This window comes from Rhincodon typus, chromosome 4 (assembly GCF_021869965.1).
Source record: "Rhincodon typus isolate 14 chromosome 4, sRhiTyp1.1, whole genome shotgun sequence".
NCBI classification, from domain to species: domain Eukaryota; kingdom Metazoa; phylum Chordata; class Chondrichthyes; order Orectolobiformes; family Rhincodontidae; genus Rhincodon; species Rhincodon typus.
Window position 1 is genome coordinate 71,746,322 of NC_063335.1, and position 26,995 is coordinate 71,773,316.

At 41.2% G+C, this 26,995-nt stretch overlaps 1 protein-coding gene across 3 annotated transcripts in view; it reads left to right on the forward strand.

The window, feature by feature from the left end:
• The window catches only part of adcy8 (adenylate cyclase 8 (brain)), a 104,547-nt gene that overhangs the window by 52,730 nt on the left and 24,822 nt on the right, over positions 1-26,995 (forward strand). For all 3 annotated transcript variants that reach the window (XR_007261930.1, XM_020514206.2, XM_020514207.2), the window contains 4 exons: positions 1,046-1,247; positions 5,809-5,898; positions 18,006-18,178; positions 24,375-24,456. Coding sequence is in view for 2 of the 3 variants with exons in the window: in XM_020514206.2 (XP_020369795.1) it covers positions 1,046-1,247; positions 5,809-5,898; positions 18,006-18,178; positions 24,375-24,456 (547 nt within the window). In the remaining variant the exon portion in view is untranslated. The remainder of the gene's footprint in view (positions 1-1,045; positions 1,248-5,808; positions 5,899-18,005; positions 18,179-24,374; positions 24,457-26,995) is intronic.

Sequence of the window (26,995 nt, forward strand, 5' to 3'; positions counted from 1 at the left end):
AGGGAATGGAGAAAAATGTGGAAACCAATTTCCAACCTTTGGGAGAAAGAACATAGGAGGCAGAGACTGCAGGAGAACACACTGTCTGATTTAATTGTGATAAATCAGGTCACTCAACAGAACATTGCTGGCATTCAAAGAAGACAGGTAACCTTTCTACACAACCCCTGTCTCTGGCCACATCATATGGGAATTGCCTGACTGTCAATTTGTTGATGAATACAACTGCTCAAGTGGCCAGCTCATCTAGTACACACCTGCAAAATAGCACCGTTTTGGATTTGATTGTTGCAATTTTTCTGGTGGTGTTATAAGTTGGAAACTTTGGGCTAATTTTAACTTTGGATGGACACGAGGCATGCCGCTTAATCTATTTGCAAGGACCTAAAGCCACCTAATGGTCAGAATTCATTTCAATATGCACAGCCTGTTGTAGGTGTTGAGTTAGTGCTCAAAGGTAACTTGTTAATTGGAGGAGGAAGAGATTGTGGCTCCGACATGAAGTTGAACCTGAAGTAATAACTTAAAGTGGAGAGGCAGGAGGCAATGACAGGAGGAGGTCCTTGCAATATCAGCAACTTCTGGAAGATTGTATGGTGCCAGGAACATTCACTCTCCTCATGCACCCACAAAGCTCTTCCTGAAAGAACTTACTTTTGTCACAATCCACCTGGTATTATAAAATTACACTGTGTTCCTATTTGTATGTCAAAGGACTCTTAACCTGAAACAGGCGGACATGTAGGGTCACCCATGTGAAGCCCACAAATGAAACAACAACCAATGACAGAAAACAAGAATGTTAATATCAATTTCCTGAGCTTCAGATATTACCAGTCTGCTATCACTTGACTGGGATGTTGAAATCAGCCCCAGTATTTTTGTGTTATTCCGACAATTGAAATACCTGTATAGCAAAAGTCAGTTTATACTTTTTGAGTTAATCAGACAAATACAGCCCGTAGATGTTAATGGTTTGTCACATGCGGTGTTATTTTGAGTGGACTGTATATTTTTAAATGACCTTACAATGTTTTCTCTTTAGAACAATTCTCGTGGCGATCCAATATACTATTCTGATCATATTGCATGCTGCATTGATACTATTCACAACTGCAGAGGATTATAAATGTCTGCCTTTAGTGCTTCGGAAATGTTGCTGCTGGATCAATGAAACACATTTCGCAAGGAATGTCGTTACACTTATCTCCATTATGATAAACTTCCTTAGTGCTATGATGAATATAGTACGTATTAAATTGTTATTGTATTGTTTTTGGTGAGGTATGTTTGAAGTAACTTAAGTAGAAGGCTTTTGGGCTCCACACCATTTTAAATCCTATTGAACATACTGCAGTTTAGTTTTCGACCTTCAAAGAAATACAGATCCAATTGATCTCCCAATCAAGTGTATCATTATTCAGAAAACTAAGGTGTACATTGATAAAGGCAGAAAAATTATAGCTTGCTAACAAAAACCCTGAAGAATATTATGCTATTAGTTATATATAATGAAATAAGACTTAAAGCCAACCTTTTCATAATTAAATGTACAATAATTCTGACTTATGCCATTGCATTACTTTAGTACATCACTTTGATAAAATACATTGTTAAATATTTAGCTCCAATGAGACTTTAGGTGAAAATTCACTCTCCTTTTACATGTTGTTAAACAGATTCAGTATATTCTATGCTCTTTGTGTCAAAAATTACCAGAAAAACAGAAAAAATTAACAAACTTTACTTTTAAGAAATTGCAGCTTAAATCTGGTATAATTTTGTATGACATCAAATAATATACATAACTTCAAAATTTGAAAGTGTTACTAAATATGAATGACAGTTTGAGTCCCTGGATGGATCAGAAACTTAATGACTAAAGCCTTCTCACAAGAAGCATACTGCTGCAATATAAAGCAGCCGTTCCACCAGATCTGTGTTATCTAGGGCTAAGGAGTTTGTCATATGAAGAGAGATTGAGCAGATTAGGCCTGTACACTCTAGAAGGATAAGAGGAGGTCTAATTGAGGTATATAAGATGTTAGGGGATTGACAAAGTAGACGTAGAATAGATGTTTCTCCTTGTGGGGCAATCTCGAACAAGAGATTATTGTTTTAGTGTAAGAGGTAGCAGTTTTAAAACAGAGATGAGGAGGAATTACTCTCTCAAAGGGTCATGATCTGTGGGATTCACTACCCCAGAGTGCACTGACTGCTGAGACACTGACTAAATTTAAGGAGGAGATACAAAACAATGGATTGAATTGAATGGCTGCAGCAGTCAGAAATCTAATTGCAACCTTTCCACGGCCATATCTGGGAAGACTGATGGAATGAAATGTCAGTTAGCGAGTGAAATGTTAGCCCTTAAAGTCCCGAGTGTTTAAAGATGAAGAGCTTACATCCAAGAGCTGCCAGGCAATCACGTGGCCAATAGCTCTTAGAGTTCACCAGGAGTGGCAGGAGGCTCAGAGCAGCCGTCAGCAATGGAGGTCTGAGAGCAGAGGTAAGCCAGTGAAACAGGCTCCAGTGAGGGTATACTTGGCAGCCTCCCTGCATATTTGATTTGATTTGATTTATTGTCACATGTATTTTATTACAAAAGACAGTGAAAAATGTTGCATAGTGTGGCCGCTCTCTGCCGCCTCCTTAAAATACAGAGAAATAAACCAAAGCATAGAATATAAAGGCAGAAGAATAAAGAAACCCAGAAGAAGTGTTCAACTTTACAGTTCTTTGTGTTAAGTGTCCCGCCATGGGTCTTGTGGCCAGGGGAGTCCCTTCGCTGCACTGCTGTCACTGGAATGAAAGTCACCACTTTTCGGCATCAGCTGCCTCCACCGACACCCTTTGCCAGTATGTCACTTGCTAACTGACATCAGTGTTCCTGGATATGGCCGTGGAAGGGTTACAATTGGGTTTCTGACTGCTGCAGCCATTCAATTCAATCCAATGTTTTGTGTCTGTGAATTTTTCCCAGTATTAGGTGGGGGAAGTATGTTGGAAAAAGTCCTATTTTGATGACTCACAGTAGAAAATTGGCAGCCTTAAAAACTAACACGCACATTTGCATAGGGATAAAAATTTGAATTAGCCTGTTACATTTAGGAGAAAAGAACTTGGAGATCCTTGCTCGATCACACCAACGCAGATGCCACAAATGCCAGGTACTGCACTGGCCAAAACACGTCTTCACCGCTGCCAGGAGTCCACTCCGGGCCCACCTCACCAATGCAGCGATGGCCGATGCCGCAGGGTCTCGTACAGGGCCCAAACACATCTCCATCGCTGCCTCCATGAACCTGCGCTGGACGCAGATGCTGCTAGGAACCCAAACTCGCTTAGACTTATTTATTTGTCTCATGTACTGAATATAGGAATACATAAGTACAGCGAAAATTGCACAAGTCGCTATTCACTGGCACCCACTTGGTTACAAAAACCAGAATTAAAAGATTTAACAGAGCCAAAAGGTCAGCAAGAAAAAGAAAAGCCCAGATCCGAGTCCCAAGTCCCATCTCCAAAATGGTGCAGGCACCACTCCAAACACTAGAGCAACCAGGAGCTGCTGCCATGCAAAAGGCCCACTCGCCCTGCCGACCGCCGCTGCCTCACCAGCCCTGCTCTCACCGCCGCTGCCTCACCGGCCCCGCTCTCACTGCCACTGCCTCACCGGCCCCGCTCTCACCGCCGCTGCCTCACCGGCCCCGCTCTCACCGCTGCTGCCTCATCAGCCCCGCTCTCACTGCCGCTGCCTCATCAGCCCCGCTCTCATTGCCGCTGCCTCACCAGCCCCGCTCTCATTACCGCTGCCTCACCGGCCCTGCTCTCACTGCCGCTGCCTCACCAACCCCGCTCTCACCGCCGCTGCCTCACCGGCCCCACGCTCACTGTCAAACCGGCCCCGCTCTCACCGCCACTGCCGAACCGGCCCCGCTGTCACTGTCGAATCGGCCCACTCTTGATCCTTCGCCGTCGCTCCGGCCGACACGTGATCTGCCATCGCTGAAGGCACGGCCCGTGCGTGCAGCTCCTGCCACACGGTTGGTTCCCAGTCGTGACCCAACTCCTTCCTGACTCCTTATGTAGGTAATTATAAAAGGGGGTGAGGGTTGGGGTGAATAGAAATACTGCAGAGAGGAGAGAGAAGAATAAGAGAAAAAGAAAAGAAAGGGAACTGGCGACCAGAGTGGAACTCTAAATGGAATCACTTACCCTGTCGCCATCTTGCCGGAAGATGCTTCCGCCACAGTGGCCATGAGTTGGCACTGAGACCGCCTCGTCAATACACCTAAACACTCTCTGACGCTGTCACCATTAGTTCTATTTCCTTTATTATTTTAAGAGTTGTGCATTTTTATGCAGTGACAAGATGCTGCAGTTCCTTGAATCTGTCCTGATTACTAGGACCAGTATGATTAGGGCTGGGACTTTCCTTAGAATACTCCTGCTTCACTGTTATCACTCTGTTGGAAATAGGATAGAAACCCTATTTATGCACATGAATAGGACTTAATGTACAATTCCAGCAAAACCAACTTTGCATGGATGGAGCCATTAAGAGGATTTTTCAGCCTCATTGTTAAGAACAGTTAACCCCACCTTGCCATTGCTTATTTGGGAATTGTCAAATAAATTGGGGAAGGTGATGGCTAGTGGTATTATTGCTGAACTATTAATCCAGAGACTCTGGTAATGCCCTAGGGACCCGGGTTCGAATCCTGCCATGGCAGATATAGAATTTGAATTCAATAAATATCTGGAATTAGGAATCTAATGATGATCATGAAACCATTGTCGATTGTTGTAAAAACCCACGTGGTTCACTAATGTCCTTTAGGGAAGGAAACTGCCATCCTTACCTGTCTGGCCTATGTGACTCCAGGTCCACAGCAATGTGGTTGTCTCTTAACTGCACTCTGGGCAATTAGGGATGGTAATAAACTGCTGGCCTGTCCAGTGACACCCGCATCCCACGAATTAATAAAAATAAAGCATTGTGTTCAAACTTCTTTAGCCATAACTATGTGGAAATCTAAAAACTGAAGTCGTGTAAGATGAAGAATATGAATATATGTACTAAGGTGAAAAATAAAACTAGTAGTATGCCATTTGGCATCTCGAGTATGTTCTGCTATTCAAAAAGATCATAGCTGATCTGTTTGTGTTTTGAATTCCACATTCCCATCTACACCTGATTGATTTCTCTGTCTATTAAATCCATTTACCTCCCCTTTAGAAATATTTAGTAACCTGCCTCCAAATCTATTCTGAGCAGAGAGTTCCAAAGCTGCCTGACCCTCTGAGAGAAAACATAGCTGTTCATCTCTGTCCTAATAGGATGACCCCTAATTCTTAAACAGTGCCCCTTAGGTCACTCACAAGAGGAAAAATCCTTTCCACATCCACCTTGTCAAGACCATACAGGATCTTATAAGCTTCTATCAAGTCACCCTTCTTGTAAATTCCAGTGAAAACAAACCCAGTCTATCCAATCTCTCTTAATAAGACAACCCACACATTCTGAGTATCAAGCTAGTAAACTTCTTCTGAACTACCTCCAATGCATTTACATCCTTCTTTAGGTCTTTCATACATTTTAACTTGTTTTAGCTACACAGATGGCAACAACACGATTTGGAGAGATTACAATACATTCCTGTAATTTAGCAGATTGTTTTTCAAACATGTGCTTTGACATCTTTATACCTTTCCTAAATATTTAGACCAAGTTACTTGATGTGGATTTTTTTTTAAATATAATTATTGAATAAATTGCACCTAACACTTGAATTTCTTTTTCAGTTTTGGTGTGATTCAGAAACATTGACAACCATAAAGAATCAGACATTCAACTCTACTGAAATGTATACAGACATCTGCTTCTATCCCGAGGTATTTAAATACTCTATTTTTAGCACATGGATCTTTATTTAATCATCTTTTAATGCCAGATTTTTTTTGACAAGTATGACTAACCTGACTCAATGCCATATGAATGATAAAGGCAATTTACCCAACCGTTTTGCTCCCAAGTAACTCACTGGTATCTGTGGTAGGATACACTGCTGAGATTTTTCTTATGAAGAATAATAATAGTGGCCTTCTGTCATGAGGCTGTTCCAATTGAAGACATTTCAGCTTGAATACACATTCACCGAGACCATTTTGGGTAACATTTTGTTTTCATCAAAGTGAATATTGTCAGTACTAGGAATAGAACACTTCGTTTCCACATTTGTCATTCAATATCAGCACCAAACATATCCAGATTAACAGAAATGATCATTTGTGATTACACTATGCCTTTTATGTAAAAAGATTCCAAGGCACTAACAGAAACGTCATTGGATAAAAATACAGAACCAAATAGGATGTTAGGTAGGGTGACCAAAAGATTTGTTTAAGAAGTAAATGTTACAGACTGTCTTAAAGGACGAGAGGCTATTAGAGAGATGTACAGGTGTAAGGTGTTAACTGTGTTGTGTAATATTTTGATGTCTGAAGGTATGGCCATTTGTGTTATGGTTAAGGAATTGAGGGGGTGAACATGACACCAAACTTGGGTAAGTTCCGGATGGATGAGAAAGTAAAAATTTATAACTCAATCCTTGATAACTTGTCTCAAACCCTTCCTATTATAGTTTTAACAGAGGTAGTTCAGGGGTCAGTGACTAATCAGTTCTCAGGAGGTGAGTCAGTTAGTAACTGCATTTAAGGCGGCCGTGCACCTTTCCTGTGAGATTTTTCTTCACCTTTTAGGCAAAAGGAAGCAACAAGTGCTGGATCCATTATTTCATATCTTTATAGCACTGCCTAAAGGTCCTGCAAATTTTCTCATGAAAGGTGGTGGACAATTAAACAGTTCTATGGAGGACTCCACAAACATCCCAACCTCAATAATAGGGGAGCCCAGCACTTTAGTGCAAAAGAAAGGCTGAAGCATTCGCAACAATCTGCAGCCACAAATACTGAGTGGATGATCCACCTCAGTCTCCTTCAGAGGTCCTCAGCATCACGTATACCAGTCTTCAGCCAATTCAGTTCACTCCATGTGATATCAAGAAATAGTTGGAGGCTCTGGATACTGCAAAAACTATTGGCCCTGAGAATATTCCAGCAGTAGTAACTAGTGTTTCAGACTTTCCACATTCCTATAAAGCTATAACGTTAACAGCTATCCAACAAAGTTGGAAATTATCCATGTATTTCCTATACACAAAAGGAGGATGAATCAAACCCGGCCAAATACCACTCCATTAGTCTACACTCAATTGTCAGTAAAGTGTCATCAATAGTAATATCAAGCAGCACTCGTTCAGCAATAGCCTGCTCACTGATGTTCAGTTTGTGTTCCTCCCAGTCCTCTTATCTCCTAACCTCATTACAATCTTGGTTTAAACATAAACAAAAGAGCTGAATTCCAGAGGTGAGATGAGAGTGTCTGCCCTTGACATCAAAATTGCATTTAACTGAGTGTGGCATCAAAGACCTCTGCCAAAACTGGTGTCAATGTGAATTGGAAAACTGATTAGAGTTATACCTGTCACAGAAGAAGTTGGTTGTGGTTGTTGGAGGTCAGTCGTCTGAGATCCAGGACATCTGTGCAGCAATTCGTCAGGCTAGTGTCCTAGGCCCAACCATCTTCAGCTGCTTCATCAATGACCTTCCCTCCATCATAAGGTCAGAAGTGGGGATGTTTGCCGATGATTGCACAATGCTCAGCACCATTTGCAACTCCTCAGATGCTGAAGCAGTCCTACTCCGAATGGAACAATATCCAAGCAAGTAACATTTGTGCCATACAAATACCACGCAATGACTGTCTTCAACAAGAGAGGATCTAAGAATCCCCCTTGACATGCAATGGCATTAGCAACACTGAATCCTCAACTATCAACATTCAGAATCTGAACTGGACTAGCCATATAATTGTAGTGGCTACAAGAGCAGGCCAATGTCTAGGAATCTTGTGGCAGGTAATTCACCTCCTAACTCCCCAAAGCCTGCCTACCATTTACAAGGCACAGGAGTGTGATGAAATATTCTTTACTTGCCTGGATAAGTGCAGCTCTAACAACACTGAAGAAGCTCATCACTATCCAGAACAAAACTGGCCATTTGCTAGGCAAATATTCAGTCCCTTCATCACCAATGCTCAGTCCTGTTCACAAGTTGCATAGGAGAAATTCATCAAAGCTCTTCAGACAGCACCTTCCAAACACATTACCACTAACATCTTGAAGGGCAAGGAATGAAATACATGGTAACACCACGACTTGCAAGTTCCCCTTAAAGCCACTCACCATCCAGACTTTGGAAATAAATCGCCATTCCTCCTGGAACTCCCTCCCTAATGGCAATGTATGTCTGCTCACACCAAATAGACTTCAGTGGTTCAAGAAGGCAGCTCATCACCACTTCTCAAGAGCAATTAGGGAAGGGCAATAAATGCTGCCCCAGCCAGTTATGTCTGCATCCTGTGAGTGAATTTTTAAAAAAAGGGAGGAATATGGTAGCTCCCTCCTAATCCAACAAGTTTACTTTACGTGAGTTCTACAGTCGCTGATTCCCTTCCCCATGATTATCCTTCCAACCAACATCAGCCTCACCCACAATCTCACTAGTCCCAGTCACTGACTCACTCATTTTCTAACATCTTGATCCCTGCTCAACGTCTCACTGCCACACAACCTTCATAAAGCTCACTCCTCCTTAATGTCCCCACCCACCTTTCCTAACCGCCACCCATATTGCTACATTCTTGTGTCATATGCATTCAGATATATCATCCATTTCTTTGCAGGGCTTGACTATTGATCATTACTAGGGGATGAGGCTGCACAAATGTACCAATCCTCAAGGCACATCAGTGCAAAAGATAAGACTGAAGCATTTGCAACAATCCTCAGCCAGAAGTGTCAAGTCAATGATTTATCTTAGTCTCCTCTAGAGGTCCCCAGGGTCACAGATTCCAATCTTCAGCCAATTTGACTCATTTCACATGATGTCAAGAAATGGCTGAAGGGGCTGGATATTTCAAAAGCATGTGCCCTGACACCATTCTGGAAATAATAATGACAACTTGTGTTCCAGAACTGTGCCCTTAGCCGAGCTGTCCCAGTCTAATACAACACTGGCATCCACCCAACAATGAGGAAAATAGCCCGACAATGCCCTGTGTACAAAAAGCAATGCAAATCAAATGCAGACACTTACCATCCCATCAGCCTACTGTAAATTATCAATAAAGTGAGGGAAGGTGGTTGTCAACAGTGCTATCAAGTAACACTTGCTCACTAATAGCCTGCTCACTGACACTCAGTTTGGGTTGGATTGCGCCAGGGCCATTTCATTCCTGACCTCATTACAGCCTTACTTAAAACATGGACAAAAGAGCTAAACTGTACAGGGGAGGTGAGAGTGACTGCCCTTGACATCAATGCAGTGTTTGGCCCAGTGTGGTATTAAGGAGTCCAAGTAAAAGTGGGGTCAGTGGGAATCGGGGGATAGATCTCTGCTGGTTCGTGTCATACCTGGTAGTGGTTGTTGGAAGCCAGTCATCTCAGCTCCAGGATCTCTCTGCAGGTGCTCCTCAGGCTACTGCCCCAGGCCCAACAGTCTTCAGATGCTTTATCACTGACCATCCCCTAACCCCGACCTGCCCCCCACCCCCAACCACCAACACATGGTAGTAACAATGTGTACCATCTACAAGATACGCTGCAGAAATTCACCAAGGCTCCTTGGACAGTATGTACAAACCTGTGACCAGTACTATGTAGGAGGACAAGGACAACAGGTAAATGGGAACACCATCATCTACAATTCTCCTCCATGCCACTTACCATCATGATTTGGAAATGTATTACCATTCCTTCAGTGCTGCTGGTGAAAATCCTGAAACTCCCTTCTGACAGCTTTGTGGTTATACCTAAACCAAATGGACTGCGGTGGTTCATAAAGTTAGCTTACCACCGTCTTCTTAAGGGCAATTGGTGTGGGCAATAAATGCTTGTTCATCTGCAAAGCCCACAACCCATAAATGAATTAAAAATGAAGTCATATGACAGGCTGGACACAAGAATGCAGTACCCATGAATCTATATGTTGGAATGAAAATCTCAAACTCATATGCTTTGCCCTGGTTTAAGTTGGGATAACTGTCTCCATGCTCATTGATCATCCTCTTGTCCCATTTTCTCCCTCCTTTCCAGCACAGTGTCAGGCACATATGGTTGGGTGGTGAGGTTATGGGCAGGGAACAACTGTGCAGCTCTGTCTTCCAAATTGTAAGAGCTGCTGTTGAAGGTAAGCTGTTGCCTAGTGGAGTAGCACATAAATTTAACATTGCTCCCTACAAATCTTGGCAAGCGCTTTACATTTTAATGATCATGAATTTTATAGAACAGTGTGGTCTGCAATACCTTCTGACTGACACTAGTGAGAAGAGGTGACGTGTTGAACAACCCATTTCCTGCTCTTGGAGGAGCGCAGTCTTGTACTGCAGATCATTGTCAGACAAAATTTGTTGAAGTACATGTAACGTACTGAATATGAAGGGCAATGTGTCAACACCAGTTACACAGTGGTATCTCTGGTGGGTGACTATCTCACCAAAATTCCCACTGTGTAACAAAACAATTTTGTTGCATCCTTAGATATGGAAAATATCAGCAGCAATCTTGCAACACAGTTCAGAAGGAATTGCGTGAAACGAGAGGTTTCCTTGATTGTTAAAATGGATGAAGTTGACGTTTCACATAACTTGATGAGTTGATCAATGTCCTTATTGTTGCCTGGCCAATATATGGATTCACGGCTAATCTCTTGTTCTTTTTTACATGTCCATGTGTATGTATTGATGTAGAGCTTGCGGATTTATGAACTTTTGCCTCTCAAGATTAGATTCTTGGAGAGTCATAGATTATTTCTGAATGACCAGAAAGAAAGAAGGTACTAGCTCAGCGATGTTGGATGTGTTTAGGCCACCAGTTAAGCTTTTGCAATGGTCATCAGCTGATGCAGCTTGCTGAAATGGCTCTGCTTAGCTGTGGCCAAACTATATGAGATCATTGTTATGGTTTGGAATCTTTGGTGTTGCACCTGACAGGTTTGATAGCCTGTGGAATATGGCGATATGTAGATCCCTGTTCACTGGCAGACTGGTAGTAAGTGTTCATCTGTTTCAATAATGTAAGACATTTCAGTTGACCATCCTGGTGAGTTGTATTGATTTTTAAAACAGATAATGCCAGACCTATTGTAAACAGCGTATCGTGTGCAAATTGCAACATGGTGTACAAGTTTCAAAGATGCATAAAGGGATGATATTTGCCATGATATCTGTGTCAAATTTGGCACATAGTGCATATTGTCCATTCCTTTTGGCATATATCACTTCGAAGTAAAGGCCATATCTTTTCTGGCACCTTCATGTGATGTGCCAGGTTTACCATATTTATTGTATAACTGGGATCTACAAGTTAAACAGCTTACCTCTTGGACTTTGTTGACAGGCTAGCATGCCATTAACAGAGCTTTGGAAACTTAGAAACATAGAAACTAGTCACTTACCTCTTGAGCCTGCTTCCACATTCAGCATGGTCATAGCTGACCCTCTGTCTTATTCCTGCATTCTCTCCCCACCCCTCAATGCCTCTAATATCTAAAAGTTTAGCAGTGCTTTTCTTTAATATACTCAGTGACCTGGCCTCCACTGACTTCTATGATGGAGAATTCCACAGGTTGAGCACTCTGTGAATAAAGAAATGTTTTCCTTATCTCAGCCCTAAATGGCCAACTCCATTTCCTGAGACTATGACATCTGGTTCTAGACTCTGTTAGAATTTGATATATTTCAGCCAGATCCCCTGTCATTATTCTCATTTCTAGTGAATACAAGTCCAGTCAAACCAATTCTCCTCCTACAACAGAACCTCCATCCTCAGGATCATTGAGTGAACCTTCACTACACTCCTATGACAACAATATCTTGCCTTCAGTAGATGGTACACAATATACTCCAGTTATGGTCTTACCAAGGCCCAGTTTAACTGCAGTAAGACATCTCTATTTGTGAACTCAAATCCTCTTCCAAGAAGACCAGGATACCATTTGCCTCCCTAATTTCTTGCTCCACCTGCCTGTTTACTTTCATTGAGTGATGTAGAAGACACCAAGATCCCTTTATACATACATGTTCCCATTATGTCACCATTTAACAATACCCTGCATTTCTGTTTTTCACAATGAAGTGCATAACTTCAAACTTATGCATGTAATACTGCATCTGCCATGTGGTTGCCTACACATTCAATTTGTCTAGATCACCCTGATGTGTCCTTGCATCCTCCTCACAATTCACAATGCTACCTAGTCTTGTGTCATCAGAAACATTGAAATAATATATTTGGTTTCCAGATCTAAGTTTATATCATGAATAGCTGGGGCCTAAGCACTGATCTCTACGATACACCACTAGCCATTGCCTGCCACCTGAAAAAAGACCAATTTATTCCCACTGTCTGCTTCTAGTCTGTCAACCAGTTCTCAATTCATGCCAGTACATTACACTCAATCCCATGTGCCAGACTTCTGTACCATAGCTTTTTACAGGGGACTTTATTGAAAGCCATTTTGAAATCCAAATATACCACGTCCACTGCTTTTCCCTTATTTACCTATTTACCAACTACATCCTCAAAAAACTCCAGAAAATTTGTTAACCGCTTTCATAAACCCATGCTGCCTTTATCTGATCATACTAATGCTTGCCAAGTGGTTCTGTTATCAATCTTTTATGATAGGCTGTAGCACTTTAGCCACTACTGATTTTGGATAACTGATCTGTAATTCTGTGATTTTTTTTTTCCCCTCCTCCCCTTTTTAAATATTGAGTTTACATTCATCAGTCTCTAATCTGTAGGAACTGCTTCAGAGTCTATAGAATTTTGGAAGATGACCACCAATGCATCCAATATTTCCAGGGCTACTTCTTTGAGTACACTGGATCATGGGGATGTGTCAGGCTTTAACCCCATTAATTTCCCTAGCACCATTTTTTTTAACCAATACTGATTTTTATCAATTCCTCCTTCTCATAAGATTCTTGATTCCCTAACATTTCCGGGCAATTATCTGTGTCCTCTTTTATGCTGAGAGAACTAACATATGTTTTTGATTTTTTTCTGCTATTTCATTGTTTCCCATTATAATTTCCCCCATTTCTGTCTGTAAGGGACCAACATTTGTCTTCACTAATCCTTTCATTCTTCGCATATTTATAGAAGCTTTTACAGTCAGTTTTTACATTCGTTGCAAGTTTACTTTCATGCTATATTTTTCCCCTCTAGATCAATTTGTTTTACCTTTTTTTTGCTGAATTCTAAATTGCACCCAGTCCTCAGGCTTGCTGCTTTTTTTGACAATTTTATATGGCGCCTCTAGATCTAACACTATCGGCAATTTATTTTATAAGCCATGGTTTCATTTCCATTTTTTGCATCAGATTGCAATGAATAACTGTTGTAATTCATACATATATTCCTTAAATATTGGCCATTGCCTATCCACTGCTAACAGTTTTTAGTAAGGTTCCCCAATCTATCATTGCCCCAGTTTTCACACTATTTCCTCGTAGTTCACTTTATTTAGATTCTGGACCCTAGTTTTGGATTCAACTTCTTCACTCTATCTTAATGAACTATTCCATCTTTTCATAGTTGGTCTTCCCCAATGGATCCTGCAAAACAAGATTGTTAAGTAATCCTTTCTTATTGCACAATATTGGGGGAGGCAATGGCTTTGTGATATTATCGCTAGACTGTCAATCCAGAGACCCAGATAATGTTCTGGGGACCTGGGTTCAAAACCGCAACAGCAGGTGGTGGAACTTGAACTAAATAGAAAAATATCTGGAATTAAGAATCTAATGATGACCATGAATCCATTGTCAATTGTCAGGAAAATCCATCTTTTTCACTAATGGAAACTATCCTTATCCAGTCTGGCCTACATGTGACGCCAGATCCACAGCAATGCTGACTGCTGCACCAACCCCCAGTCGCATCAGCACTCTCCTTGGATGGCTTTTCTTCACATGCTGAGTATTGTGATCTACTTTGGATTTCTTACACATTTTAGTCCAGTGTCTCCCTGTACTGAATGTCGTGGTGGGTGTGAGAAGCCACGCAAGATTTCATTGTTCCTCCGAACCTGCGGATGACTGCAAAGAAGGTTCCAGAGACAAGCACTTGCAGATGCTACAGTCACTACATAGTTGCATTTTCCTACTAGTAGAGTGTCAGTGGTGTACTCCTTAGTTTTGTCCAGGAGTGCTTTCTTGAATAATTTGATTGATACATGGCATTGATCAGGCCCCTGAGCATTTCATCTAATTTTGGTGAATCAAATTCCATACCTGTATGTTGATACGTGTCAATTTGTCGATCTTTTCACATGATATGACATGAACTCAAGCCTGAGTATTCTGAAATTGACTCAAAATTTAAGTTAATCTTCTAAATCTTAAAAAAAGTCACAATCTTTAGAGTCTTGGTTTAAAATACCACAGAACTTTATTCTTCTTACCCCTTCAGTACCCAAACCAGAAAACACATTTAAACAATTGAAGTTCCGAATGTCAGTGGATTGCCAGTCTATGTTTAAATGTTTGCTTTTCATGTTACCTTGTGGCTTTATGCTTTCCCAAAATGCTGATAGGAACAGTAGGTATTGGTGTGTAGATCCCTTTCTGCTTTTTTAAAATTCCTTGTTAGCTTCTTTTTTCAATTATTGTTATTGCCACTTTAAAACATTGCAAGCCTGTACCAAAAAATTTGTGCCAAAAATGAAACAGAGATGATGTCTTGTGCATTTTTTATTTTGTGTTTGCACCATTTCAGAAAAGAAAAAGGCAGAATTAATTAATGTCTAGACACAGATATGGCAGTTTTAATACTTTTTTTGTCTGCATTTGTTTCTGTATTTTGTTCCAAATCAATATTTTCAGTCGTAGCTGTCATCCACCATTTTAAACTTTTCTTTTATATATCGGAGTTGTCCTGGGTCTCTTATAAGCTCATTTATTTTGAAAGAGGGAGTGGAGTACTCAGTGTGCTTTAGTACAGGTTTGTAGGCTTTAATTTTGTTTGTAGCTGTTTAATTTTAGTTGCCAGTTATAACTTCAGCTGAGAATGCAGATTGATGGATGACTATTCACAGTTGCCACGTTGCTGTCACCTTTTCGGACTTTAGGATTCACCTGCTGCCACTAGCTAGTTGTCATGACTAGCTTTTATTGCCCACTTGCTGTTACCATTGCTACTACATGCTTGTACAACTACATTATCACAGACTTACACACAATTTAGGTTCTATGCTTGCTGATGTTGCAGTATGTCAAGTTACTCTTTAGCACAACTCTGTACAATGAAACTGGTTTGAAACCTCCATGTATACACCCAGTTAATATTTTCTCTTTCATTAACCCTGATGGAAGACAAATAACCTCAGTATCTTTCAAATCTTCATTAGTTTATCTCCATCCTGAGAATTAGGATGCATCTGAGGAATTAATGACAAGAAACAAGGAAATGGCAGATAATTTAAACCAATATTTTGCATCAGTTTTTATGGTGGAGGACACTACAAACATTCTAAAGACAAAAATAAGCAAGATGCTAATGGGAGCAGAAATCTTGTAACAAAAAAGTGCAGCACAGAGGGATATTGGTGTTCTTGAGCATTAAACACGAAAAAGAAGCATGTAGGTGCAGCAAGTAATTAAGAAGGCAAATGGAATTTTGGCTTTTGTTATCAGTGGGTTGGAGTTTAAGAAAGGGAAGTCTGGTTATAACTGTACAGAATGTTGGTAAGGCTGTGCCTGATGTACTGTGTACAGTTTTGGTCCTGTGTTTAAGAAAGAATATACTGAGAACAGAGGCAATTCAAAAGAGATTCAGTAGGCTGATTCCTTTGATAAAGCAGATGACTTATCAATAATGGCTAAGTAGCTTAGGCCTTTATTCATGAGAGTTTAGAAGAATGAGCAGTATTCTCATTGAAGCATTCAAGATTCTGAAGAGACTTGATAGGGTAGATTTTGAGAAGATATTTCCAATATTGGGCAAATCTTCAATTAGGTGACATAGTTACAGAATATGGGGACACTCATTTGAGGTTCAAAGGAATTTCTTCTCCCAGAGCGTAATGAATGTTTGGCATTTTCTACCTTAAAGAGTCGTGGAGGCTAGATCGCAGAAAGTATTTAAAGAGAATGTAGGTAGATTTTCAAAATATCAGAGTTCAGGACTCTGCCGAGTTGGCACCAAAGAGGAATTGAGGCCTAGGGAAGATCAGCTCTAATCTACTAGAATGGCTGGATGGGTTGAGGAGCTGAATAACCTACTCCTGCTCCTATTTCTTATGTTCTTATATCCCTTAATTCAAAGCACCAGGGACTATTTCTTCTTTTGAGATAAAATAATCTGATCCTCATAATCAGATCATCCAGAACTTTGATTCTCCTTAACAGTATCCAAAAAATAATTGTCATGACTCTCCTGAGCAATTACTCCTTTCTTAGTACAGCCCCTAACATGCTTCATGGCCAACTTGTGTTCTCTAATTTCCTTGTCTGATTGAAATTCACATCCTTTTAAATCTATTTCCCTTTCCGTTTCCCTCCCTTTTTCTTTCTCCTCAATTTCCATTATTCTCCGTATTTTGTTTTCAACAATTTCCATCTTGCTCTGTTTTTCCTCCTTTTTAATGTTTAGTTTTCTTAATACTATACCTGTTGATCACTGCTTATCTCCCTCTCCCAATTCGAGAGCTTTCATTTCTAATGGCACCTTAACTAATTCCAGTTGGACATTTCAGGTTTCCTTTCTTCAAATTCTGAATGTTGGATAATCCGATGAAGCATCTCATTCTTACGTTAATCATTAAACCTCTTCAGACACAAGGTAAACCCATATGCCACTAGATCAAATTCTAAAATCCGAACTCAAAACTAAATGATATTAAAATATATATATCACACCTTATGTCACACTGCATTACGATCATGACTGCACTTCTTTATAAATACTTTTTGGCTGCAAGTAACTTGTAATGTTTTGTGGTTATGAAAGATTTAGTGTAAATACAAAGAAAATGTTGAATGGTCATTGACCTGAAACATGACTCTGTTTTTGCTGCTATTTCTAGTGGCTTCTGTTTTAATCTTGTATAATACAAGTACTTATTTTCATTATAAAAATGTAAAACTTTACTTTTTAGCATAACTTGTTTCCTTTGCCCCTCTCACAAATGTTTCAATTTTTCTTGAGACAAAGGACCTTCAGATTGCGTAAGGAACACTTAGTACATCTAATAAATTAATGTGGTCTAGTTTCAGGCACTCAGTTTAGTGTCGCAGAGATGGGTATCTCAAATCTTCAAAAGATATTGTGTCAGACTCTGATTTTATTTTCATTATATGAGATTTCAACTATCATTTTACATGCGACGTTTGAGAATATTTAACTGAAAGTAAATAGGATGCAAAATTTTGATTTGTTTCAATTTGCATTGCCTGACTGTAATGTAGAGATTTGATATACTAATGTTCTGAGTCATGGAAAGTACATGTGCCTGTGATCCATCATGGAGCTGCTTCAGTATCCCAGTGGTACATGGTGCAGGGGACAGATGCAGAAATGTGTTTCGATATCAAACTGCAGCAGTGAGCGCAAATTGCACTGAGGCACCAAAGATAATTTATACTACTAATCGAAGTCAGAGGTATGGGCATGATAAAGGGCAAGGTGGGATGTGAATGTTTTTGAACCAAGAGCACTATTGTGTTGGGAGACCTAAAAGAGAGAAGTAAAAATGAAGAGTAATTCCAAAGAAACTAAGACAGTAAAACTTCAGCAGCAAATTCACAGACAACCTGAATATCTGCCACTATGCAGTTGAAGCTCTAACCTAACCTTTGTGTGTTACCTGTTCAGTATTTTGTATTTACTGGAGTGCTAGCGATGGTGACTTGTGCAGTGTTTCTCCGTCTGAATTCCATTTTGAAACTTGGCGTTCTGCTGGTAATGATTGCAATTTACTCACTGCTGACTGAAACAATCTCCAGCTCGATCTTCATCAGATACGACAACAGTCATCACAATGGAACGTAAGTGTTTAATGTTCTACCTCACTCAATACTAATTGCATCACTTATACTTGTGGCAACGTAGTTACCTTTTAGCAAGACTGTCAGGAGCAGAAATTGATATGGTTCAAAAACAACTCCCCAGAGCCTCAATGCATAGCAAAAGCTCAAGCAGTGTCTAGGACATGTTCTATCAGACTATAGGGGATCGTCGAGGTGTTAGTATAAATAGTCTCTTGTACTCTGAGCATCTAGTTGAAAGAATTCTGGCAGCAACCTGGCAGTGGGCTGAACAACTACCCTCTTAGGTCAAAAATCACACAACACCAGGTTATAGTCCAACAGATTTATTTGAAAACACAAACTTTCGGAGCCTCACTCCTTCTTCAGATGTTAGTGAGAGAGGCAGTATCAGACGCAGAATTTATAAGTAAAAGAGCAAAGGGTCTGTCATACACACTCTCTCTTTCTCTTTCTCTCACAGACTCACTCACTCACTCATACCCACACACACACACACACACACTTTTTTTCTCTCTCTCTCCCTCACACACTCTCTCTCTCTCTGTCTCTCTCTCACTCTGTCTCTCTCTCACACACACACACACCACACACACACATAACTCTGGACTAATAGCAGAAGCAGTGATGCAGAGATGCGAAAGTATGGCCTTTCCACAGATCCAACCCATTGGATCCAATACATGGACGACACTTTCATCATCATTAAATGGACTAAACTAGAAGAAACACACCAACTTATAAACAACATTTTCACCGGCATCAAATTCACCAGAGAAGAAGAAAACAACATAGAACATAGAACAGTACAGCACAGTACAGGCCCTTTGGCCCATGATGTGTGCCAAACTTTTACCCTAATCCTAACGTCTATCTAACCTCCACCCCTACCTTATACTATCATCCATATGCCTATCTAATAGCCGCTTAAATGCCCCTAATGAGGCTGACTCCACTACCCTCTCCGGCAATGCATTCCACGCCCCGACCACTCTCTGAGTAAAGAACCTACCTCTGAGGTCTCTCCTATATCTACCTCCACTCACTTTACAACTATGCCCCCTCATAATAGCTACCTCCACCCTAGGAAAAAGTCTCTGGCTGTCTAGTCTATCCATACCTCTGATCATTTTGTACACCTCTATCAAGTCACCTTTCATCCTTCGTCATTCTAAAGAGAAAAGCCCTAGATCTCTCAACTTTTCCTCATAACTTTTCCTCCATTCCAGGCAACATCCTGGTAAATCTCCTCTGCACCTTTTCCAATGCTTCCACATCTTTCCTGTAATGAGGTGACCAGAAGTGGACACAATACTCCAGATGTGGCCGAGCCAGGCTTTTTATAGCTGGAGCATAACTTCACAGCTCTTGAACTCAATCCCTCTATTAATGAAAGCTAACACACCATACGCCTTCTTAACAACTCTATCCACCTGGGTGGCAGCTTTCAGGGAACTGTGAACATGAACCCCAAGATCCCTCTGCACATCCACACTGCCAAGAATCCTTCCGTTAACCCTGTATTCTGCTTTCAAGTTTGTCCTTCCAAAATGAATCACCTCACACTTTTCAGGGTTAAACTCCATCTGCCACTTCTCAGCCCAGCTCTGCATCCTATCAATGTCCCTTTGTAACCGAGAACAGCCCTCCGCATTGTCCACAATGTGACCCACCTTTGTATCGTCTGCGAACTTGCTAATCCACCCTTCCACTCCTTCATCCAAATCATTTACAAAATCACAAATAGAAGAGGACCCAGGACAGATCCTTGTGGTACACCACTCATAACTGAGCACCATGTTGAATATTTTCTGTCCACTACCACCCTTTGTCTTCTAAGGGTCAGCCAATTCTGAATCCAATCTGCCACATTTCCCCCTATCCCATGCCTCCCTACCTTCTGCATGAGCCTACCATGGGGAGCCTTATCAAACGCCTTACTTAAATCCATGTACACCACATTCACTGCTCCACCTTCATCCACGTGTTTGGTCACCTCTTCAAAGAATTCAATAAGGTTTGTGAGGCATGATCTACCCCTCACAAATCCATGCTGACTATCACGAATCAAACTGTGCCTTTCCAAGTGATCATAAATCCTATCTCTCAGAGCCCTTTCCAATAATTTGCCTACCACTGATGTTAGACTAACTCACCCGTAATTTCCGGGGTTATCCCTATTGCCTTTTTTGAACAAGGGAATGACATTTGCCTCTCTCCAATCTTCAGGCACTATACCCGTGGAGAGTGAGGATGAAAAGATCATCGCCAAAAGATCTCTTCCCTCGCTTCCCATAGAACCCTTGGATAAATCCCATCAGGCCCGGGGGACTTATCTATCTTCAAGTTCCTCAAAATTCCTCGTACATCTTCCTTACTAACATCTACCTCCTCTAGCCTACCAGCCTGTTTCACACTGTCCTCTTCTACAACTAGGTCCCTCTCAGTTGTGAATACCAAAGAAAGGTATTCATTAAGGACCTCTCCTATCTCTTTAGGCTCTGTGCACAAATTCCCTTTACAATCCTTGATTGGCCCTACCCTTTCTCTGGTCATTCTCTTATTCCTCATGTACATGTAAAAAGCCTTGAAGTTTTCCTTGATTCTATCTGCCAAGGTTTTCTCATTCCCCCTTTTAGCTCTCCTAAGCCCTTTCTTCAGCTCTTTCCTGGATAACTTGTATCCCTCTAGAGCCTTTTCCGTTCCTTGTTTCCTAAACCTTACATAAGCATCCTTCTTCCTCTTAACCAGTCGTTCGACCTCTCTTGAGAACCAAGGCTCTGTCACTCGACCGCGTCTTCCCTGCCTGCTAGGAATAAACATATCGAGCACACGCAGTATGCATTCCTTAAACAATCTCCACACTTCTTTAATGCTCTTCCCTGACAGCATCTGTTCCCATTTTTTGTTACCCAGTTCTTGCCTAACAGAATTGTAATTACCCTTCCCCCAATTATAAACCTTACCCTGCTGTATGTAACTATTCTTTTCCATGACTATTGTAAAAGTAACAGAGTTATGATCGCTACCGCCAAAATGCTCTCCTACCAACAGGTCTAACACTTGGCCTGGTTCATTGCCAAGCTCGAAATCCAAAGTGGCCGCTCCTCGTGTTGGTCTATCTACATACTGTGTCAGGAATCCTTCCTGAACGCACTGGACAAAATCCGCTCCATCTAAGCTATTACAACTAAAATGTTTCCAATCAATATTTGGAAAGTTGAAGTCACCTATGACTACAAACCTGTGACTTCTGCACCTTTCCAGTATCTGCCTCCCAATCCGCTCCTCCACTTCTCTGCAACTATTAGGGGGTCTGTAAAAAAAACCCCAACAAAGTGACAGCTCCTTTCTTGTTCCAGACCTCAACCCAAACTGACTCTGTAGACATATCATTCTCAAACTGCCTTTCAGTAGCTGCTATACTAGCCCTGACTAGCAATGCCACTCCCCTGCCTCTTTTTCCACCCTCCCTATTTCTTTTAAAGAAACAAACAGCTCTCTTTCCTGCACATGATGGCAGAACGCAGGGCCAACGGGGAATTTCTGACCAAAGTATATAAAAAGGCCATACACATGGATAAGTCCTAAATTTCAACAGTAACCATCCCACCATCCACAAACAGAGTTGCATAAAAACACTGTTCAAAAAAGCCACAACACACTGCAGCAACCCAGAATTACACCAAAATGAAGAAAAATACCTCCACCAAATATTTAGAGACCAGCTGGGTCCGATGATGCCTGTCATACAAACAACAAGAAGATACAGTACGCCCCAGCACACTTGTCACGTTACCATACATCAAGAAAAATCTGATCTGACCTCAAGACTCCTACGGCCACTGGGCATCAGAATAGCACACAAACCTACATCAACCCTACGCCAACTGCTAACAAGAACCAAAGACCCCTTACTCACTATGGACAGGACCAACATAATATACAAGATTCTATGCAAGGACTTAACAAACATTACATTGGACAGACAGGAAGAAAACTGGCTGCAGGAATACATGAACACCAACTAGCAACAAAAAGACACGACCAACACTCATTCATCTCCATACACACAGACAAGGAAAGCCACCAGTTCAATTGGGACAACGTCAAGATCCTAGGACAAGCCAAACAGAGGCAAGCAGAGGAATTTCTAGAGGCCTGGTTCTCCACCAAGAAGGCCGTCAATAAACATGTAGAATTAGACCCTATATATACCGCACTGCAAAGAAAAACCAGAAATGTGTTAATCAACTCCAATGGACCCCAGAGTTTAAATACCAGGTGGGAAAACACAACAGCGCTTCATCGAAGGCTGCACTGATGATGTTACCCAGCAGGGTAATGAAATGTCTGCGAACTAACGAACCAGCTTGGTGAGCGAACCAATGACAGCACGCACGCGCGCACACACACACACACACACACACATGTGACTCTGTGGGGTGAATTTGTATTTGCAGATATATTCTATTTTGTTCAACAAGCGCACAATTTATAGACAGTCAGTCAATGTGGCATTTTATAAATTCCTACTTAAGAAATAAAACCAGTCTGACTCCAAACCAAAACCGAAACAGATTCTAAACAAGGTCTCACACCTAACTGGCATTGTCTGACCTAAAATGTCACCTCTTCTTTACACTAATAAAACCTTTAGTTCTCTCAGGACAGTGACTTGAAAGGAATTCGGCGGTTTACATATACATATTAATCAATTGAAACCTTCTAACTGATTAAAGATTTAACAGCATCTTAGATTCGTTTAATACATCCTCATCAATGGTGTGACCCTTTGATCTTTTACTTATAAATTCTGTGTCTGATACTACCTCTCTCACTAACAGCTGAAGAAGGAGTGAGGCTCTGAAAGCTTTCTAACCTTGTCCACCCCAGTCCAACAATGGCACCTCCACATCATGGCTACCCTCTCAGACACACTGGTCTCAAGCTGGGTGAATGAAGAAGGACACAAAATTACAAACACAGTATTCTGAAAATAACATAAATAAGAACAGACTTTTTTTAAAAAACGTGAACTGTGGTATTCTGACTCCAGCTGAGGTGAAGCAGCTCAGCACAGAACGCAGATTGAATCAGAGCCTCAAGGTCTGAGTGCTTCAGTACCACAGTTCATAGTCTAGTTCCTCACTGAGCCATCAAGGAAGTCAAGAACAGACTGATTTTTCTAAAAGGTTTAGGATTCATTTTATTTGGTGAAAGCATTCTACTGAGAACAAGTTCTGTTGTTATGTAATCAGAGTTTTCAGGGACCCATCTTTTAATATATCATCAGAAGAAGCAATCTGTTTTCTAATTCTGTATGTTTCCAAGGAATAATTGTTGATTACAAGTTTCCTGTAACAGCAACGAAAGACTGAGGGGTTGATTTACAATGGAAGACTTCCTGTTACACATTTAAAAACAAGTGTTTGAATGAGGTGTAATGGATGTTAAGGGCTAGCCTGGTGGAATTGTCAGGTGAGCTCATAATAAGGCAAGCATACTGCTTGCCAGCCCTGGGTCCCAATGGGAGAATGCTTCATCCTTAAATTATAGCGCCTTTGCAATACTCCGATATGAATACATCGAATGTGCCCACAAATCCAAAAATATTTCTGGCCCTGTGATGAAGTTTTGAGCAGGTGCAGTTGTAGAGTTCAAAATGATCTCTCAAGACTTTTGATGTGCTAATGGATTGATAACTTGGATCTAAAGAGTTGAGGGCTGAATGAAATTCCTGTGTCACTGTACTGATAGTTATGATCCCCTGCACAAATGGGACACCTTAATGGACATGCTGACTTGCTCAAATATGCCAGGCCTTGACTCATCCAGTGGGGCATGACCTTACAGTACAGTGAGCCACCTGCACTGGTTGCATCCTCCTTAACGACATTTGCCTTGTAAGGGGCAGGCAGAGGTCTCGACATTTACATGGCAACAAAAGGATCTCCACAACTTTCCTGTCAGCCTCCCATGGAGTTACATATAATGATGGCATGGAACCTCAAACCTAATTCTTAAAAGTTTGCTTTTGTGCCTTCTTTTGCAGGAATCTGAATTGTACTCCTTCTTTGTTTAGACAAACTGTATAAGGTGTAACCATGGCTACAGAGTCAGTAGCTGTAACACTCAGATTTCCTTGGTGTGTTGACTATAATATTAATGAGTGTTCCTATTTGTTCTTTTATAGCAGAGACTTGCTAGGCTCAAAGGAGTCCTCCTTGTTGTTGATGGCAATGTTTGTTTTAGCTGTTTTTTATCATGGACAACAGGTAATTAATGGCAAACTTTAAAAGTACACTAACGGTGAGATTACAATGAACTGATCTAGAAATAAATAATGAGCAGAATTATTAACTATTTCATCCATGGCCTATATCTTTTTCTTTAGTTTACCTAATGATAAGTACATCTCTTCCATAGGAAGACCGTGGGTTCCACAATGTTAGTGCTTCTTTATGATCAAGCCAAAGATGATTTCTGTGGCTAGCAGGGCCCTGACTCCCATCTCCATTGGTCAAGTAGAGCAGCCTGCCATCACATTTATTATTGATGAAGCTTAATTCCCACAAACATATGGTTTGGGGAGGGTAGTATTCAAAATTGGAAAGAAACATGAAATTTGGCTGCAACGAGCCTCCAACCTATGGAGAGGTGATTGCCTAGTGGTATTACCGCTGGACTGTTAATCCAGAGACCCAGATAACGTTCTGGAGACCCGGGTTTGAATCCCGCTGTGGCAGATGGTGGAATTTGAATTCAATAAAGAATATCTGGAATTAAGAATCTAATAATGACCATGAATCCATTGTTGATTGTCGGGAAAAACCTGTCTTGTTCATGAGTGCCCTTTAGGGAAGGAAACTGCCATTCTTACCTGGTCTGGCCTACATGTGACTCCAGACCCACAGCAATGTGGTTGACTCTGACCTGCCCTCTGGGCAATTAAAGATGGTCAATAAATGCTGCCTAGCCAGTGATGCCCTCATAAATAAAAAAAACCTCCCAAATTGTAGTTTTAACAGAGACAAAACAGTGGACAGGCAACAAATCTAGCCAGAAGAGATGAAATGGTTGTCAAAGAATGATAATCTTGTTGCATGCCTCAGAATGAATCATCACTTTAAATTTAACCCTGGCCAGCCAAGCTTCCAGGCCCTCGAGAAACCCATTGGTTAAAGTGTCCAGTTTGCATGCTTCACCCAACCTGCTGTGCAATTGGACATCTTTTCTGAATCTCCTGTCCCTAACATCTGTCATTTCTACCATCATAAAGCCTTCTGATCTCCACCCAAGACCAGTCCAATCCCTGTGGCTGTAGCTCGGTAACAAAGAACCTGACCACTAGACAGTCATCGTTGGTTATTTGATATTAAAATCTCATGCACTTTGTTTTGTTACATCCTCTGGCTAATAGGTAGGATTGGAGATATTTTTAGCTCAATCTTCTTTCTGGCGATTTCTAATTGCCATTGAGAAATGATGCGTGTGAGTAAGTGAGTGGGTCAGGTTAGGTACTGAGGTGAGTTGAGGTGGGTGAGATAAGTGAGTGAAGCAAGTAAGTGAATGAGTGAGTAAGTGAGGTTAGTGGCTGAGTGAGGTAGGTGAGGTGAGTAAGTAAGTGAGGTGAGTACACAGATCATTGGAGATCACCTTTTCACCCTGGGACTTAGGAATTACTTTATGTACCGAAAATGTAGGCAGATACTACAGGTACAGAAGAATTTTGCTTTGTTATATTTGCAATCTTCACCTTGTGTTAATTATGGCATACAAACTAAGCAATACATTTATGATTAGCAACTATGAGGCATAGGGGAAGACTGATATAGTTCAGAAATCTTGTGTTGCTGAGGGACACAAGTAATTCCATCAGAACATTTGAGATATTTGCCAGGTGTTTTTAATGTTGATGACAGTGAAAAAATAAGAGAATAGGAGTATTCTAAGTTTATTGCTAAGTGAAAAAGACAACTTGGCAGCAGTGAAAATGCAATTATTCATAAGTGCTTAAAGTTATTTTCTGTTTTCTATTTGTAGTCTGTACTGGATAAATGTTGTGTCAATTCTTGGCATACTTTGCTGGATAATTAAACTGTCGGGGTTTATGTTACTGGATGCAGAGAGAAAATGTTGTATTCACAGGAGGGTTCCCACAGATAGTTGGAGATGGGGAGGTGGCTGGAACACTCTACTTAAACGCCCTGCAGTATTGGGCCACACTGTTTGGGCAGGAAGCAACACATTGGTGGAGATGTCATACGCTGCAAGGGACTTCCAGTTCATAGAGGGCATGCATCTCAGCAGCTTTACTGGGAGTGGCGGCTACTGGTGGGACTGGACTGCAAGAGAGGACATCATAGGAGGGCAGTGCTCTCCCAACAAGATGATTCCAGTTTACAGCCACTGGGGCCAGTAAGGCAGTTCCTACCAAGGGTTAGTAGGTGTTGGTGAGGATAGGCCATGGTGGAGGAATCATTGCTGTTAGTCGTCCTTCTGAATACCCAAGTGAGATGGATCTCCATGAGCCCACCTATAGACATCAGTGTTAACCTGGCAATTTGCTCACCATTGGTAAAATGCAAGTAAACCAGGAAGAAGTCCTTAATCACCCTGTAAAGAGGCTCAATTGGCCATTGAGCAGGAGATCTGCTTGTCAACTTCCCCCCCTTAGTGGCAAGATGGCGTAGCAGTGGGAAAACTAGGCGCACACCAGTGCTCCTGCCTTCCTTCGCTATTCTATGGACTTTTCCCACCATTTCAAGCCCCAAGCCCCAGAGGACTGGTAAAATTCAGCCCAGAGAGAAGTAG